General features: G+C 42.2%; 1 protein-coding gene across 3 annotated transcripts in view; it reads left to right on the plus strand.

The window, feature by feature from the left end:
- Positions 1-20,012, plus strand: part of PTK2B (protein tyrosine kinase 2 beta) — a 150,845-nt gene that overhangs the window by 96,265 nt on the left and 34,568 nt on the right. For all 3 annotated transcript variants that reach the window (XM_060184852.1, XM_060184858.1, XM_060184857.1), the window contains exons 3-5: positions 11,855-12,033; positions 12,508-12,595; positions 14,271-14,350. In XM_060184852.1, coding sequence (XP_060040835.1) covers positions 11,855-12,033; positions 12,508-12,595; positions 14,271-14,350 — 347 coding nt within the window. The remainder of the gene's footprint in view (positions 1-11,854; positions 12,034-12,507; positions 12,596-14,270; positions 14,351-20,012) is intronic.

The raw sequence follows: 20,012 nt of genomic DNA on the forward strand, positions 1-20,012 counted from the left end.
TCTCAACTCCAGTCTGTTTCACCAACAAAAAGACAGATGAAGGGAGAAGAGGACTCCCGTAAGACTCACAAAATGCAACTGTGAGTCTCCATTGCTACTGCCCTTAGAATCTGGAGCAGCAGCAGGGAGGCCCTGTGCTGACACCAGGGGACAGAGAACTAACCAGGAAACTCAGGAGAAGATCTATACATTAGTGGCCTATTGGTGGGGCTGTGAGAATCTCTTTGTATAACCACTGGATTATCTCTGCCCCACCCTGCTTTTTCTCTTGTTCAGAAGTCAGTGATTAAGGTAAGAAGCCTACTTATACTTTAAAAGCCCTAAGGCTCCCAAAGCCTACAGGGTAGAAGAAGAACAAAAGAGGCTTTTAAGGCACTGTGCTCCACTCAGGGATTAAAATAATATTGAAACAACTGTCAATTTCCACAACTATGAACCCTTTAATTGCCTTACATAGACACAAGTCAATCCAGGCAAGAGTGATCAGTAATTTGAAAAGTACTGAGAGAGGGACCTCATAACATACTATATAGAATGGTTAAATAAACAAGAAGAAATATTGGAGAAATTAATCAGGACAAGATTCCAGCTAAAAGCCCCTCAAAGAGTGAAGCACAAAATAATGAGGTTAACATCCAAACACTAGTTAAGGAAATAATCACAGCAATGGTAAAGAGTTTGAAAGAATTGTCATCAGAAATTCAGAAACAACAAATGAGACTCTGGAAGAAAACACTAATTATCTCAAGGTTATTAGAGAGCTGAAAGCTGAAATAGCTGAGCTAAGAACACAACTAGCTGAATAAGCTAAAACAATATCAGATCAGAGTAACAAAATAGTTGAACTCTGGAAAACAGTAGAGGGGAGAGAGAATAGAATCAATGAGGCTGAAGACAGAATTAGCAAGATGGAGGATGAATTAGATACAACTAAAAAAGAAGTAAGAGATCTCAAAAAGAGATTAAGAGATACTAAAAACAACAACAGAGACCTATGGGATGACTTCAAAAGAAATAATATGTGGGGCCAGGTGGTGGCATACCTGGTTAAGAACACACACTACAGTGTGCAAGGACCCTGGTTCAAGCCCCTGGTCCCCATCTGCAGGGGGAAAGCTTCACAAGTGGTGAATCAGGGCTGCAGGTGTCTCTCTGTCTCTCTCAATCTCTATCTTCTCTTACTCTCAATTTCTCTCTGTCTCTATCCAATAATAAATAAATTAAAAAAGAAACAATATACACATTATTGGCTTACCAGAAGAAGAAAGGGAGGGGAAGAAAGCATTCTTCAGGACATAATAGCTGAGAACTTCTCTAGTCTAGACAACATCAAAGACATAAAGGTTTAAGAAGTACAAAGGGTCCCAAACAGAATTAACCCAGACTTAAAAGCACAAGACACATCATATTTAGAATAGAAAGGAATAAGGATAAATAAAGGATCCTGAAGGCTACAAGAGAAAAACAAAGAGGCAGCTACAGAGGAAAACCTATAATATTAGCATCAGACTTCTCCACACAAACACTACAGGCCAGAAGAGAATGGCAAGGTATCTATCGAATACTCAATGAGAAAGACTTTCAGCCAAGACTACTGTATCCTGCTAGACTGTCATTCAGACTAGTTGAAAGAGTCAACTATCACCAAGCCTGCCCTGAAAGACGTTCTGATAGGTCTATAAATAGACCACCATAAACATGCCATCTATCAGAACACTCTAAAAATCTACAAGAATGGCATTAAAATATCTTCAATCTTTGATATCAATAAATGTCAGTGGCCTGAATTCACCTATTAAAAGGCACAGAATAGGAAGATGGATCAGAAAACACAACCAAACAATATGCTGTCTACAGGAAACCCACCTAACTCAACACAAACTCAAAAGAAACACAAACTCAAAGTGAAAGGATGGAAAACTATCATACAGATGAATGGCCCACAAAAAAAGGCAGGAACAGCTATTCTCATATCTGACACGATAGACTTTAAAATAAATAAAATTTAAAAAGATAGGGATGGACACTACTTAATGCTCAGAGGTTCAGTCAACCAAGAGGACTTAACAATTATTAACATCTATGCACCCAGTGAGAAGCCGTCTAAATACATCAAACATCTGCTGAAAGAGCTACAGCAATATATTAACAGCTACATAGTCATAGTAGGGGACTTCAACACCCCACTCTCTCAACTTGACAGATAATCCAGGCAGGAAATCAACAAAGGCATAAGGGAGCTAAATGAAGAGATAGATAAACTAGAACTATTGGACATTTTCAGAGTCATTCATCCCAAGAAACTGGAATACACATTTTACACAAGTCCACATGGGTCATTCTCAAGGATAGATCATATGTTAGGCCACAAAGACAGCATCAGCCAATTCAAGAGCATTGAAATCATCCCAAGCATCTTCTCAGACCACAGTGGAATTAAACTAATACTTAACAATCAACAAAAGACTAGTAATTATGAGTCATTACTCAAGGAAATTGAAAAAGACACAAAGAAGTAGAAATATATTCCATGTTCATGGGTTGGAAGAATTAACATCATCAAAATGAATATACTACCCAGAGCCATATACAAACTTAATGCTATCCCCATCAAGGTCCCAACCACATTTTTTAGGAGAATAGAACAAATGCTACAAATGTTTATCTGGAACCAGAAAAGACGTAGAATTTCCAAAACAATCTTGAGGAGAAAGAACAGAACTGGAGGCATCACACTCCCAGATCTCAAATTGTATTATAGGGCCATTGTCATCAAAAGTGCTTAGTACTGGAACATAACAATAGACACACTGACTAAGAACTAAGCCCCACATCTATGGACATCTAATCTTTGACAAAGGTGCCCAGACTATTAACTGGGGAAAGCAGAGTCTCTTCAACAAATGATTTTGGAAAAAATGGATTGAAACATGCAGAAGAATAATATTGAACCACTGTATTTCACCAAACACAAAAGTCAATTCCAAGTGGATCAAGGACTTGGAGGTTAGACCACAAACAATCAGATACTTAAAGGAAAATATTGGCAGAGCTCTTTTTCTCATAAATTTTAAATACATCTTCAATGAAACGAGTCCAGTTACAAAGAAGACTAAGGCAAGCATAAACCTATGGGACTACATCAAATTAAAAAGCTTCTGCACAGCAAAAGAAACCACTCCCCAAACCAAGAGACCCCTCACAGAATGGGAGATCTTTACATGCCATACATCAGACAAGAGGTTAATAACCAAAATATATAAAGAGCTTGCCACTCTCAACAACAAGAAAACAAATAACCCCATTCAAAAATGGGGAGAAGACATGGACAGAATTCCACCACAGAAGAGATCCAAAAGGCCGAGAAACACATGAAAAATGTTCCCAAGTCTCTTATTGTCAGAGAAATGCAAATAAAGACAACAATGAGATATCACTTCATTCCTGTGAGAATGTCATACATCACAAAAGGTAACAGCAGCAAATGCTGGAGAGGTTGTGGGGTCCAACGAACCCTCCTGCACTGCTGATGGGAATGTCAATTGGTCCAAACTCTGTAGAGAACAGTCTGGAGAACTCTCAGAAGGCTAGAAATGGACCTACCCTATGATCCTGCAATTCCTCTCCTGGGGATATATCCTAAGGAACCCAACATACCCATCCAAAAAGATCTGTGTACACATCTTCTCTTAGCAGCACAATTTGTAATAACCAAAACCTGGAAGCAATCCAGGTGTCCAACAACAGATGAGTGGCTGAGGAAGTTGTGGTATATATACACAATGGAATACTACTCAGCTATTAAAAATGGTGACTTCACCATTTTCAGCCGATCTTGGATAGACCTTGACAAATTCCTGCTAAGTGAAATATGTCAGAAGCAGAAGTATGAATATGGGATGATCTCACTCTCAGGCAGAAGTTGAAAAACAAGATCAGAACTGAAAACACAAGTAGAACCTGAAATGGAATTGGCATATTGCACCAAAGTAAAAGACTCTGGGATGGGGGGTTGGGGGAAATACAGGTCCAAAAAGGATGACAGAGGACCTAGAGGGGGTTGTATTGTTATATGGAAAACTGGGAAATGTTATGCATGTACAAACTGTTGTATTTACTGTTTAATGTAAAACATTAATTCTCCAATAAAGAAATAAAAAAGCATATGAACTTAAAGGCATTTGAGAGTGACCGTAGCAAACAAATCGAAGGAAAAACTGCTTTTGGTAACTGAGCTGCACAGAATGGCACTGGCTGACTTGTACCGTCCTGCCTGAGAAACTTCTGATCCAGCAGGACTCTGGGATCAGGAAGCTGCAGCCTCATTGGACTGAGGTGTCAAGAGCTGGAATCTGAGATTGACAGAGAAGCCAAAAGGAAAGGAAGGAAGGGAGAGGGTGTGAACCCTAATCATAAACCAGATTTAATTTATAGAAGCATCAAAATGAATCCTACTTAGCAATAAATCTAACAGAAGTCTTGCAAGACCCCTATACTGCAAACTATAACATGTTGCTGAATGAGATTAAAGAAAAGCAAAAATAACTAGATGTTTGAGGAAGAAAAGACTCAGTGTCAGTTCCCCCTATTATGATTTGACACAAGTTCAGTCAAAATAATTTTAAAAAATGTAAAAATCCTTAAAATTGATAAAATATTCTTATCATGATATGCCTAAAATACAGCAGGCTTTTAAAATAGAAAGTGACAAACATATTTTTAAAAATGTACATGGAAATGCAGAGGTCTAGAATAGCGCAATAATTTTAGAGGTAGCAATAGTAGACATATGCTATTTGATTTTAAGATCATCTCTAAAACTGCAGGAATGCAGCTGCAGTATTAGTATGATATAGACAAAGATCAATAAAACAGAATTGATTGTTCAGAATTAGACCTAAAGTTTTATGTCCAATTGATTTTGACAAAGGCAAAAACAAGCAAAAAAAAAAAAAAACACCCAACAACCAATGATGAACAACTGTAGGTCTAGTTGGGAGAACTACTGCAGTTTCCAGTGGAGGAAATGGGAATACAGAACTCTGGTGGTAGAAACTGTGTGGAATTATCTCCCTGTTATCTCATAATTTTGTAAATCAATATTAAGTCACTAATAAAATTTTAAAAATGTAGGTCTACAGTTATATGTCTCTTAATGGCAGGATATGTTAAGAAATGCTCTGCTGGGGGCCAGGTGGTAGTGCAGCGTGTTAAGCACACATGGTGTGAAGCTCAAGGACTGGCTCAAGGATCCTGGTACCTGAAAGGGGGGGGGGGGGATCGCTTCACAAGCGGTAATGCAGGTCTGCAGGTGTCTATCTTTCTCTCCTCCTCCTCTCTCGATTCCTCTCTGTCCTATCCAACAACAAGAACAGCAATAACAAGAACAATAATAACAACGATGAACAACAAGGGCAACAAAAGGGGAAAAAATGGCCTCCGGAGCAGTGGATTTGTAGTACAAGCACCAAGCCCCAGCAACAACCCTGGAGGCAAAAAAAAAAAAAAGGAAATGCTCTGTTAGGTGATTTCATCATTGTGCTAACATCAAGTGTAGTCTCACAAGCCCAAATGGTAGAGTCTGCTACACTCTTAGACCACACAGAGAGACTTCCATCTTGTGTGCAGTCCATCATTAAGCTAACCGTGATTGCCTAGAAGAACAATATGAATTTTGATCCCTTCCTCACACTATACATAAATTAAGGCAGATAGATCACAGACCTAAAAGGAAAAGTTAAGACTCTCAAACTTATGAAATAATACAAATGACTTTCTTCAAGACTTGCAGGTAGGCAAATATTTCTCAAATAGAATGCAGAAAGCAATAACCATAAAAGAAAATTTGGAGACACTAGACTTTATCCAAAGACATTAATGAGGAGATGAATAATAGATACAGTACAGACCAGGAAAAAAAGAATTTATAAAACACATACAAATCACTTTTATCTGATATATATAAAAAATCTCCCACAACTCAGTAAGAAAAATAATATGAAAGAATTTTATTTTTGCTGAAAGACGGGCAAATGATTTGAGTAAATACTTAACAAAGGAGGATATATAAAGAGCCTAAGAGCCAGTTAACAGATACAGCATGCTCAATGTCATTAGTCATCAGAAAGATTTCTGGTTTTTTAAAAAATATGTTTTGTTTATTTATTAGATAGATACAGGGAAAAACTGAGAAAGGAGTGGGAGATAGAGATAGAAAGAGGCAGAGAGACACCTGCAGCCTTACTTCACCACTCATGAAGCTCTAGCCCCTGCTGGTAAGGACCAGGACCTTGAACCTAGGTCATTGTGCACTGTAATGTGTGTGCTTAACCAGGTGCGCCACCGCCTGGCCCCGACATAATCTGACTGGATGACTGTGCACAGGAATCCAGAGGGTCAGTGGCAGGAAAAATATGTGGAGCTAGTGATGAAGTGTTCAGTTCCATAGTCTTCAACTCGTCCTCAGCCTGTGTTAAGACCCACTGTACCAGTGATCGCAGCCTCTATCCCCACATCCGGGTAGCAGCTCTGAGTCCTGCACAGATCTATTATAACAGTGCCGAATGTGTGCATTCTTTGCCTCAGTGTTTCCAGCTGTCTGACAGAGCCATAGCACTACTCTGGTGGGCATTTGCTTTCTCTGACAAGGAAAAGAATTTTCTTGTGTGGGATCATCTAGCTTCATGACCTCATGGAGTAGAAGAGGGCTGGAGTAGAAGACAGTGATGGGAGGCTGAGCTGAATGAAAACCCTCCATTCATATGGAATAGTCTCACTCATAGGCAGAAGTTGAGAAGCAAGATCAGAAGGGAAAACACTAAGCAGAACTTGGACTGGAGTTGGTGTATTGCACCAAAGTAAAAGACTCAGGTGGGGCGGGGCTCAGGTCCTGGAACATGATGTCAGAGGAGGAAAAGTGGGGAATGTTACACATGTACAAACTATTTTATTTACTGTCAACTGTAAACCATTAATCCACTAATAAAGAAATTTAAAAAAAAAATAAAAGAACCCCCCCCCCCATCTCTTCAAGTGCTCAGGCACATGAATGATTTGGTGTTCCTTCAAGACAGTGCTCTTCACATATGAGTTTGGCACTTCCTTCATGGATATAAGGAGAAACTGACCTTCTTCCTTGTGCATCTTGTTCCTATTAAGAATTTTTTTTAAATGTTTTAATTGTCTTTATTTTATATAGACAGCCAGAAATTGGGAGGGAAGGGGTGATAGAGAAGGAGAGAGACAGAGATACCTGTAGCACAGCTTCACCACTCACAATGCTTTTCCCATTCATGTGGGGATTGGGTTCTTGAACCTGGGTCCTTGTGCGTTGTAATATGTGCACTCAACCAAGTGCGCCACCAACCAGCTCCCCCAGTTAAGAATTTTGGTACCATTTTTATTTATGAAATCAAACAGCTGCTGGGAAGGCATGTTACAAAAGCATTAGAATCAAAATATTCTGTGATGGTGCTAGTCTTCCTGGGTATAAGAGAGCAGCCTACTATAAAATGCTCAGTCTTTTCTTAAGGCCATGTAAAAGAACACGTTCAAGGCCTTATACATGTATAATGCTGCTAAGTTACTGCCTTGGCCCTATTTTTATCCTGTATTAAAAGAGAGACAAAGAGACAGAGACACTGACCCCTAGGCCAAAGCACAGCTTCGCCATCCAGAGAGCTTCACTTGTTTTCATCCTTGGTTTGTTGTCCATGTGGTGACAGGGATCAAACCCAGGGCCTCAAGTATGGAAGTCATGCCCTCTGCACATGACCCACCTCCCAGGCCCTAAAGTGTTCAGTTGTCAGGCTGCTCGCATCTATGCTTAGAGGCTTACACATTGCAAAGATAGTTAGCAGAGATTGTCTGCTGCCCTCAACCTTTTAATTTGTCTGTAAGGGTACTCTCTGCTCTGTCAATAGTGGCCTTTATTAGTCTCTTGTGGAAACACATGAAAGCCTAGGTTAAACTAGAACCTATCTGATTTCAGAAAGAGGGAAGGGGGAGGGGGAGAAGGAGAAAGATAAGAGAGACATGTTTCTGTCAATACCCTCTTCTTTTTTTTTTTACTTCATTTTTTTTATTAGTGATTTAATAATGATTGACAAGATTATGGAATAAGAGGGGTACAATTCCTGCCACCAGAGTTCTTTATCCTATCCCTAGTCTTTTTTTTTCTCTATTAGGCGATTAATGGTTTATAGTCAATAGTAAAATACAATAGTTTGCACATACATAATGTTTTCCAGTTTTCCACATAACAGTTCAACCCCCACTAGGTCCTCCTCTGCCATCATGTCCAGGACCTGAACTCCCCACCCCCACCCCAGAATCTTTTGCTTTGGTGCAATAGAAAAGTTCCTTATTCCTTTTCCCTATGGAAGTATGGACCAAACATCTTTATGGGGTGCAGAAGGTGGAAGGTCTGGTTTCTATTATTTCTTCTCTGCTGGACATGGGCATTGACAGGTTGATAAACATCCTCAGCCTATTTCCATCTTTCCCTAGTAGGGGAGGTGGGGTTCCAGGACACATTGGTGAGGTTGTCTGGCCAGGGAAGTCAGGTTGGCATCATGGTAGCATCTGCAACTTGGTGGCTAAAAAGCATTAAGAAATAAAGCAGATTTATAAATAAAAATTAAAAAAAGAAATCGAAAGCAGAACAAATTGTTTAATAATCAGGAACCAAAAGGTAAGAATATAGTTGATGATGTTTTGGGTCTGCATATTGGAAGAAGCTAGGAATTCTATTTTATATATATTCCACAGGGCCCATAACTTTACTAGTTTTTGCCTGCGCCTAATAGCTAATGTGTAGGTGGGCTGAAAGTATTGTCTGAGAAGCTGGTGCCAGAGTTGGGAATAGGACTAGAAAACTGGATCAGGGCAGAGAGTAGCTCCCAAGTATGAGAAAAGTATATAAATACTGTTAACTGTAAACCCCATCGATCTAACCTAGGGCCCATATCTATTCATATTTACCACAGGAGCCTATGTAACCTGCATCCCTGTTGGTCTGAGCTCTCATTCCATGGTCATAGCTAGGAACATTCTAGACTGCACTCATTTTAGGACCAGTCTTCCTTGAGTGGGAGAGTATGTTGACCCAGCCTCTCTTTGAGAGTGGAACAATTTCTACCTTTGTTCCACATTGAGGGCAAGGCCCTGTAGAGGCCCACAAGAGGGCTGATGATGTTGTTCCTGATGGAGATGACCAGTGATGGTGGAGAGAGGGATCCGTTAGAGGTCTAGGCTCATCATATCTATGTGGAAAACACAGGATCCCCTGACTAGGGCTCCAGATGATGGGGTGGCCTGATTGTGACCAAAAGGGCCGTCATTAAAGTGTGCCAGTCTCTTTTCAACCACCAGGTTCCAGATGCTACCATGGTGCCAACCAGACTTCCCTGGACAGACAACCCCACTAATGTGTCCTGGAGCTCCACTTCCCCAGAGCCCTTCCCCACTAGGGAAAGAGAGAGACAGGCTGGGAGTATTGATCGATCTGTCAATGCCCATGTTCAGTGGGGAAGCAATTACAGAAGCCTTCTGCATCCCACAATGACCTTGGGTCCATTCTCCCAGAGGGTTAAAGAATAGGAAAGCTATCAGGGGAGGGGATGGGATACAGAGTTCTGGTGGTGGGAATTATGTGGAGTTGTACCCCTCTTATCCTATGGTTTTGTCAATGTTTCCTTTTTATAAATGAAAAAAAATTTAAATAGTAAAAATAAAAATAAAGTGTACCAGTCTCTTGCCCTTATCCAACTTTTGTAGCCCTTACTTTATCAGACAGGGTTATACTTAAGAGTGATTGAGGGAGGTGAAATAGGAAGTAGATGAGGAGAGTATCTAGGTCTAAGTAGAAAATATGTGATTAAGTACCTTATGGTTTTTTGTTTGTTTGCTTTTGGTTTTTGTCTTTCTACTTGCTTGCTGCACTTACTAAGTCACTTTAGACTATTGTGCACTTTTACTTTAAGGTATATATTTCCCCTTAACTTATGGATACAACTGCACATGTGCCCTATCCCATGGGCCCTGGTCTATATCCAGGTTCTGTAACTTTGTTAGGAAGTGTGCCACCTGAAATGGAATTAAGGAGTTCTGTGAGCTAGGAAACAATACCCTTTTCTTAGTCCAACCCTGGCTCTGGGCCAGAAAGCTCTGGCATCAGGCAGACTGGAGATTCTTGGTGAACAAGAAGGCAGGAGTCAAGAGGATTCTTGGTTTCTTGCTGGTGGTTTGCTTCCTATGGCCATGATTTTGTATGACAACAGTGCCACTTCATTCCTCATGTGAATCCTATCCTTCCATCCTATCCAGGCCTGTCATACCCAAAATCAGCTGGGCCTAGGAGAAATCCTAAATTCAAGAGCTCAGGACGTGGCTGCAGGTAGAGTGCATGCCTTCTATACACAGAGGCCCTAGGCTCAATCCCTGGCACCACATGGGAGCATCATGGAACTCCTTGGATAGTGGAACAGTGTTTTGGTGAAACACACACAAACATATACCTCTCTCTAAATTCATAGATCAAAAAATACAGCATGGCCAGGAGAGAGCTTACCTGGTAAAGCATGTTCTGTACTGTGCACAGGGTCCTGAGTTGAACCCTGGCACCACAGAGGAGCACCATGGATGCCACCAGGGAAACTCCATGGATGGTAAAGCAGTGCTGTGCTCTGGTGTCTCTCCCCTCTCTGTGTTAGTCTCTCCCTCTCCTGTCTCTGAAAGAAAATGAGATGATCAGAGTCCGGTGGTCCCAGGTTTCAACCCTCACTTAATCGCATGTCCTAGTCTCCTCACTAGCCCAATGGAAGGGATTACCTACTTCTCTGTAGGGATTTAATGAATTCTTGTGTGCAGAATACCTAGATGTGCTGAACACAGACTGCTGGTGATGCAGCTAAATTGGAACCATTTGATGGGGACTTTTTACATGGCAGATACTCAGGCATCAGTATTGGTTTGATTGGAATCATATGCAAAGGCCTAGAACCAAGGAAATAGTGAAGTATTAGGATACAAGACTTGTAGGGCTGAGGCCCCAGAGGCCCCAGATTTAATCCCTGGTACCATTGTGTGCCAGAGCTGAGTGATGCTCCAGCCCTTCTCATTCTCTTTCTGACATAAAAATAAATAACACTGGCTGGCATCATGTTAGCATCTGGAACCTGGTGGCTGAAAAAAGAGCTAACATATAGAGCCAGACAAGTTGTTGCCCTAAAGGCTGGAATAGTTCAGATGAAGAGTGGGGGGTGGGGGTCTCCGTTTTGTAGATAGTAGTCCTATTTTAGTTATATTCCAAAGAGCCCAGGGAAAGAGAGACAGGCTGGGAGTATGGATTGACCTGCCAATGCCCATGCTCAGTGGGGAAGCAATTACAGAAGCCAGACCTTCCACCTTCTGCACCCCATAATGACCCTGGGTCCATGCTCCTAGAGGGTTAAGGAATAGGAAAGCTATCAGGGGAGGGGATGGGATACAGAGTTCTGGTGATGGGAATTGTGTGGAATTATACTCCTCTTATCCTATGTTTTTTGTCAGTGTTTCCTTTTTATAAATAAAAATTAAAATAAATAAATAAATCTTTCTTTAAGTGCAGAAACCTAGAATCTACATGTTGCCCCACTGTGTTTTCTCCTTTGCTCTGCCTTCTCTTTGCTGTCTCATTCATTCCCTTTTATTCACTCACCAGATAGATCCCAATGTGTACTGAGCCTAAGCCTCTTGGGTGCAAAGAATCGGAGCTGGTTATACAAGTCAGAGTCCCACTTTTGGGAGAAGGAAGGCTGCATGATTGTGAATAGTCAGACAGGGTCACCCCTGAGCATGCCCTCTCTCCTTTCAGGAGGTCATCACCTCCATCCTGTTGAGCGGGCGGATCGGTCCTAACATACAGCTGGCTGACTGCTATGGGCTGAGGCTGAAGCACATGAAGTCAGATGAGATCCACTGGCTACACCCCCAGATGACGGTGGGCGAGGTGCAGGACAAGTACGAGTGTCTCCATGTGGAGGCTGAGTGGAGGTAGGAGTGGAGACTTAGGCTTCCACACGGGGAGAGCAGGTGAAGAGTAGGGGGTAGGGAAGCCCTGAGACATGCTTCCTTGAACCACTTCCCAACTTCTGAGAATGTTCCAGAAAATCTGAGCCCTCCTACAGCTTTCAGTGCATGAATCTGCCAAAACCTAATATAGGCTTAATGCCCCAAGGCAGATCAGTGGGACCATATATGGGCAAGACACTGCAGTACTTTGGAAGCATGGGAGGGTAGAGACCCAGGCACGAGCTTGGGAACCTGCCAAAATCGGTTCCCATATCGGGGGGAGGGGAGACGATGGTCTATGGTGGGGTATGGTCTAGACTAGTTAGTCCCTCCACCCCTCCACTGTCCTTTTGTCCTTCCCTGAACCACAGAAGAATAGAAGGAGCAAGCCTTGGCTGGGTGGCTAGGTGCCCCACATTCCTAAGTCAACCAGAGGGTCTGAATTTTCTGTCGCAGGTATGACCTCCAAATTCGTTACCTGCCAGAGGACTTCATGGAGAGTTTGAAAGAAGACCGGACCACACTACTTTATTTCTACCAACAGGTGAGAGCACTTGACCTCCCTACTTGGTTAAGGGAGATAGAAAGACAAAGCCTGGGGCTTCCTTGCTCTGGACTAACTTTTTCAGACAGGGAGAGATAGGCAAAAACAGAGACAGAGAGAGGGAAAGACACTGTAGCACCAAAGCTTCCCCCACTGCACTGAGGGCCAGTCTCAAATCTGAACTGCTTGCTTAGTACATCAATCACCCTCCTAGGTGAACTGTGTTGATGGCCTAAATCCTGGGTTTGGGGATGGCCAGATGGGAGAAACTTCTCTTAGGGATGCTCCTGGGCCTGTGGTCAGTTCTTCTGAGCCCACCCTGGAGGCTCACTGTCTCAGGTCTAAAGAACAGACAGTGGTCTGGGTGCACAAAGCTTGGCCTGGTGACATCAGGTTTCTGGCTCAACTTTGTCACTGACCTGTCTGACTTCCCAATGGGAAGCAGGTCAGGACTATGAGTATGGTGGTCTGAGAAGTCAGGCTTTCTTCTTGGCCATGGAGAGTGGCTGGGCTTCAGAATAGAGGAGAAGAGTGGAAAGAAGCAGAAGACTGGTTTTCTTTCTTTCTTTCTTTCTTTCTTTCTTTCTTTCTTTCTTTCTTTCTTCCTTTCTTCCTTCCTTCCTTCCTTCCTTCCTTCCTTTCTTTCTTTCTTTCTTTTGCTGCCCTTTTTTTTATTATTGTTGTTGTAGTTATTGTTGTTGTTACTGATGTCATTATTGTTGGATAAGACAGAGAGAAATGGAGAGAGGAGGGGAAGACAGAGAGGGGGACAGAAATATAGACACCTGCAGACCTGCTTCACCGCTTGTGAAGCAACTCCCCAGCAGGTGGGGAGCCAGGGGCTTGAACCTGGGTCCTTATGCCAGTCCTTGTGCTTTACACCACTGCGCTTAACCTGCTGCACTACTGCCTGACTCCCAAGACTTCCAGGGTTTTCTAGGGAAGCCATGAGGACCCAGTGGCATCTCAGTAACATGCTAGTGAGCTAGTGTGCTGAACAGACCTTCCCTGATAGGCAGTGCTGGCCAGTTTTCAGGGTGGCCTTCCTGATATGATGGAGTGTAATAGTTTCAGTGCTCTGCATGGGACTGGCCCCCAGAGAGTCCAGCTAACATGCCACTATTCTCCCATTGGTATTTTGCTGTAGACCAGGCTAGACTTTTCTTGGTTACTAGGTGCTCTACCCTAAGGAGACTTTGTTTGTTTATTTTACCAGAGCAATACTCAGCTCTGGTTTATAGTGGTGGCGGGGGGGGGGGGGAAGCAGTGTTTAAACCTGAGACTTTGGAGCCTCAGTCATGAGAGTCTCTTTATATAATGATTATACTATTACTCCCTACCCCCTGGCTATATTTCATATCCATGCCTGACTTCTCCCCACATCTGTTTCCTTCTCTCCAAAAGGAAGAATAAGGAAGGGGCATCTGAGCTTCCTGCCTTATGGGGACCAGAGAGGCTCCATCACCACCAGCTAGGGTTCTAGAAGGGGACATAGTATGACCTTGTTTCCACTTCTGTTCTTCACCTCCTGTGTGTTCATAGTGGTGAAGGTCCAAAATCACTCAGAGCAGATGGTGTCCCAGGTATCCCTTCATCTTCTGAGGCCTCAACTCCAGGAAGCAGGCAGCCTACTAGGGTATGAGTCTGAGTCTTTGCTTTTCCTCCCCCTTCACAGCTCCGGAATGACTACATGCAACGCTACGCCAGCAAGGTCAGCGAGGGGATGGCCCTGCAGCTGGGCTGCCTGGAGCTCAGGTATGTGCCTCTTCCCTTCTTCCCTCCTGGGCTGAACTCTTGACCTGCTGGGACATTCCTCCAGGGTGAGAGGCAAGAATGGATTTATGGGAAACAGTCTAAAATAAGAAATGAGGCCTTACTCTTGACTGTTGGGAGCCATTGCCATTTGGAGTAGAAGAAAGGGACATGGTTAAAACTGAATTCTAGAACTTTCTTGACCCATTTCAGCATCTATTATCCACTTGCCTAGTTGGTCTTCCCTTCACCTTCTCAGTACCTCTGACTAATCCTTGGGACATAGAATCCAAAATCTGGGTGTAAATCATAATCACCCAAGAGCTTATTAAACTAGAAGGCCCCTACTCCCAGACTTAGGAACTCTAGTTTTATAGATCTGGGAGGGATTTTAGAACAGTCTTTTATTACTTTTTTCTTTTATCATTTTAGTGGGGTAAGGATTTTCAGTACAGCTGATGACACACAAATGCAGTTTCTCATCTCCACATCATAGATATCCATGAAACACTATTTCCCTCAACTTAGGTTCATGTACCTTTTTTTGTCAGCATGGTTATTGCTGGGGCTCTGTGCCTGCACAACTTGACCCTTCCCAGTAACCATTTATTTTTCTCTCTTTCCAGATAAAGAGAAAAAAAAATTAAGAGGGAAAAGGGAGACAGAGAGGGAGAGAGACTCTTTGGTCATGAAGCTTCTCTCTACCTCCTCTCACCCCCTGCACATGAGCACTGAGGTCTTGAACCTAGGTCCTCACAGACGCTTTAAGAAGCATTCCAGATGATTGGGAGGCAGCCTTCTGTGAATTGAAGGAAAGAAAGCCTTTCCAGACCACAGCTAGAGTTAGACCTGGCTTGCAGAATGTGCAGTTCTAGAACAACTGTGGCACTCGCTCCATCTGTAATTTTTTTGTGACACTCTCCCCATCAGTAACCTTTAAGTCATAGAAAATGAATGATGCTGAGCTGGCGGGGGGGGGGGGGGGGTTCTTTGGAGAATTCTGCTTCCTACCCTGGATGTCAAAGAGAATGCCAAAGGGTGGTCCAGGGTATGAGAAGGGAAAGGAGTTCACCACCCTTAACTCAGCATCTGAGACTATTGGTTGTGACAGAAAATGTCAAGGACAGTGACCTCATTGTTCTCCTGGCTGGTGTCTATCTCAGCCAAGGAGAGAGCTCGAGAGTCCCCTGCAGGGAGGTCTGCAGCTGTAGTGCCAATCTGTCTAGATGACCACCTCACCAGGGTGGGGTTGGGAGTTTGTGTGGTGGGCCAGGGGGAGCCTGTGACATTTACTTGATTACAGTCGTGTCATTTAATGAAGAGGACACATTTGGGAAGGTGAGTGGTGAATGTCACAGAGATGTATGAGTCTTCTGTCAGCATAAAATGCTAGGTCTTTATGATGAATCCCGCATTGCTCAAAACATGGCTGCATCTGTGTCTTTATGCCCTCGAGACTGCCACCCTGTTACCTGCAGCACATCCTACACAGTCTCATCTTCCGTTTGGAAAAGAAACAATTAAAAGAAAAAAAAAAAAGCTTGTTTTGACTTTTGCATTCATGGCTCTAAGGCCCAGGAGTCTTAAGTATCACTTTGAGACTCTGATCCATTAAGTCATCTGTCAAAATAGCATTACTTATGAGCTCCTTGTTGTCTTCTTTGTGCCTGCTCCTTTCAGTCAGTTAGGATTTGGAAGTCATTCTTTTTTTTTATTTTTATTTATAAAATGGAAATATTGACAAGACTATAGGGGTACAATTCTACTCAGTTCCCACCACCAGAACTCTGTATCCCATTCCCTTCCTTCAAAACTTTCCTATTCTTTATCCCTCTGGGAGTATGGACCCAGGATCATTGTGGGATGCAGAAGGTGGAAGGCCTGGCTTCTGTAATTGCTTCCCTGCTGAACATGGGCGTTGACAGGTTGATCCATACTCCCAGCCTGTCTCTCTTATACCCTACTGGGACAGGGGTCTGAGGAGGTGGAGCTCCAGGACACATTGATGGGGCTGTCTGCCCAGGGAAGTCCGGTTGGCCTCATCATCTCATATGGAACCTGGTGGCTGAAAAAGAGTTAAGATATAAAGCAAAACAAATTGTTGACTAATCATGAGCCTAAAGGGAAGAATATTGCAGATGAAGATTGGGGTCTCCATTTAGGAAAAAGCTAGTAATTCTATTTTAGGTATATTCCAAGGGGCCCATGACTTTACTAGTTTTTGTCTGAGCCTGACATCTAATATGCAGGTGGACCCAAGTTATTGTCTGGGGAGATGGTGTCATAGTTGGAAAAAGGACTAGAAAACTGAATCAGGGAAGAGAGTAGCTCCCAAATATGGGAAAAGTCTATAAATATTGTTAACTGTAAACCCCATCGATTTGATCTGGGGCCCATATTCAGCACAGGACCCTATATAACCTCTGCATCCCTGTAGCTCACATTCTGTGGTCATAGCTAGGGACATTCCAGGCATCACTAATTTCAGGACCCATCTTCCGCGGGTGGTAGGTAGAGTATGTTGCCTACCCTCCTTTCAGAGAATGGAATAGTCCCTACCACTGTTGATCCACATTGAGGTCAAGGCCCTATAGGGGCCCACAAAGGGGTCCATTATGTTATTCCTGATGGAGATGACCAGTGACAGTGGTGAGAGGGATCTGTTAGAGGTCTAGGCCCATCATGTCTATGTGGGAATCCCAGGATTCCCTGACTAGGGTCCCAGGTGATGGGGGGTGGCCTGGTAGTGACTAAAGAGGCATCATTAAAATATGCCGGTCTCTTGCCCTTATTCAATGTTTGTAGTCCTTACTTTGTCTGGCAAAGTTAGCTTTGGAGTGATTTGAGGGAAGTGTAATAGGAGGTTGGTGAGGAGGTCTAAGTAGGTCTAAGTAGACACTATTTGATTAGGTATTTTATGGTATCTTTAGGTCTTTCTACTTGCTGCGTTTATTGACTCATTGCAAACTATTGTGCACTTTTGCTTTAGGGTATATATTTTCCACTAATTTATGGATACATGTGTACATATGCCCTACCTCATGGGTCCTGGTCTGTATCTGGGTTTTGAGGTTTTGTTAAGAAGTGCACCACCTGAAATGGAATTAAGTAGTCCTATGAGTTAAGAAAGGTCTCACCAGAGTACTGAAGCTTAATGGAGGGCATTCTTATGTGCAGATTCTTGCATGTGTAATTTTACTGACAATTAAAAGGCAGCCTGGGAGGTGACTCAAGGAAGCACTTGCATGCATGAGATCTGAGACCCAATCCTGGCACTGCATATGCCAAAGTAATACTCTTTTTCCTCATATAATTTTTTAAATAGTCTTTACAAATAAAGTAAAAAATTAAAAATTAATAGAAAAGCAGTGACTCAACCTTTAAATATTTATGGCGCTGATGAGCTCAGGTAGGCATTTTCAGTGCCCTGCACTCATTAGTTAACTGCAGCTACCACTTCCTTTACTCGCAATCCTCTAAAGGCGGGCTGCTTTTCTTGGTGACCTGTCAGTATGATTTGGATAATCAGAGAGTGTTAACTCACTTTCACCTGGTGAATTCATTTCACTAAACTGAGAACTCCCACTAGCATTCCAGTTCATATCCTCCTCCTCTCTCGTCATCCCCAGACTGCTGTGGACCTGACTTGAGCCCAGGGACTGGGATCATGCACGACAGATCACGGCCAGCTGTCCTCACACTATGCAGTCTTGTCAGGAGCTACACACTCCATTCAGATGGGTTACTGAGTTAAGGCTATTCTAAAATCCGTGCCTGTTTTGTGACAGGGACATTTTGTTTGATAGCTCCCAAATATGAGAAACAATCTGGCCAGTATTCCTGTTTTTGTAGACTGACCTTTCAGGTATGGGTTACACACTATTGGGGGAGGATATAAGAAATTTGACCTCCAATATTCAGAACCTTTGCCTACCTACCCTCAGGATATTTCATTGAAAATGTCTTTAAAATTTATGCGGAAAAAAGTTCTGCCAATATTTTCCTCTAAGTATCTGATAGTTTCTGGTCTAACATCCAAGTCCTTGATCCACTTGGAATTTACTTTTGTAAATTTAATTTTGTAAATAGTTCTAGTTTATCTATCTCTTCATTTAGCTCCCTTATGTCTTTACTGATTTTCTGCCTGGATGATCTGTCAAGTTGAGATAGTGGGGTGTTGAAGTCCCCTACTATGATTGTGTTACTGTTAATATATTGCTGTAGCTCTTTCAGTAGAAGTTTGATGTATTTAGATGGCTTCTCATTGGGTGCATAGATATTAATAATTGTGAAGTCCTCTTGATTGACTGATCCTCTGAGCATTAAGTAGTGTCCATTCCTATCTTTTTTAATCTCATCTATTTTAAAGTCTATCATGTCAGATATGAGAATAGCTGTTCCTACCCTTTTTTTGTGGGCCATTGGCTTGAATGATAGTTTTCCATCCTTTCACTTTAAGTCTGTGTTTGTCTTGTTGCGTTAGGTGAGTTTCCTGTAGACAACATATTGTTGGGTTGTGTTTTCTGATCCATCTTCCTACTCTGTGTCTTTTAATAGGTGAATTCAGGCCATTGACATTTATTGATATCAAAGATTGAAGATATTTTAACGCCATTCTTGTAGAGTTTTAGAGTGTATTGATATATGTCCTATTTGTGGTGGTCTGACTATTTATAGGAGACCTTTCAGAACTTCTTTCAGGGCAGGCTTGGTGATGGTTGCTTCCTTCAACTGTTGCTTGTCTGAGAAGGTTTTGATGCTTCCATCTAGTCTGAATGACAATCTAGCAGGATATAGTATTCTTGGTTGAAAGCCTTTCTCATTGAGCACTCGATAGATATCTTGCCATTCTCTTCTGGCCTGTAGTGTTTGTATGGAGAAGTCTGCTGCTAATCTTATGGGTTTTCCTTTGTAGGTGACTCTTTGTTTTTCTCTTGCAGCCTTCAGGATCCTTTCTTTATCCTTATTCCTTTCCAATCTAAGTATGACATGTCTTGGTGTCTTTAGGTCTGGGTTAATTCTGTTTGGGACCCTCTGGGCTTCTTGAATCTTTATGTCTTTGGTGTTGTCTAGACTAGAGAAATTTTCAGCTATTATGGCCTGGAGAACGCTTTCTTCCTCTCCTTCTCTTTCTTCCTCTGGTAAGCCAATAATGCGTATATTGTTTCTTTTGAAGTCATCCCATAGGACTCTGTTGTTGTTTTCAGCATCTCTTAATCTTTTTTTGAGATCTCTTACTTCTTTTTTAGTTGTCTCTAATTCATCCTCAATCTTGCTAATTCTGTCTTCAGCCTCATTGATTCTATTCTCTCTGCCCTCTACTGCTTTCTGGAGTTCATCTATTTTGTTGCCCTGCTCTGATACTGTTTTAGCTTGTTCAACTAGTTGCCTTCTTAGCTCAGCGATTTCAGCTTTCAGCTCTCTAATAACCATGAGATTATTAGAATTTTCTTCCATATTCTCATTTGTTGTTCCTGCATTTCTGATTACAATTTTTTCAAATTCTTTACTCACTCCTGTTATTATTTCCTTGGTTAATGTTTGGATGTTGAACTCGTTATTTTGTGCTTCAGCCTCTGGAGGACTTTTAGCTGGACTCTTGTCCTGGTTCAAGTAGCCAATATTTTTTCTTGTTGTTTTAACCATTTTATATAAGTTAACAGTT

Source organism: Erinaceus europaeus, chromosome 2 (assembly GCF_950295315.1).
Source record: "Erinaceus europaeus chromosome 2, mEriEur2.1, whole genome shotgun sequence".
In the NCBI taxonomy this organism is placed as follows: Eukaryota; Metazoa; Chordata; class Mammalia; order Eulipotyphla; family Erinaceidae; genus Erinaceus; species Erinaceus europaeus.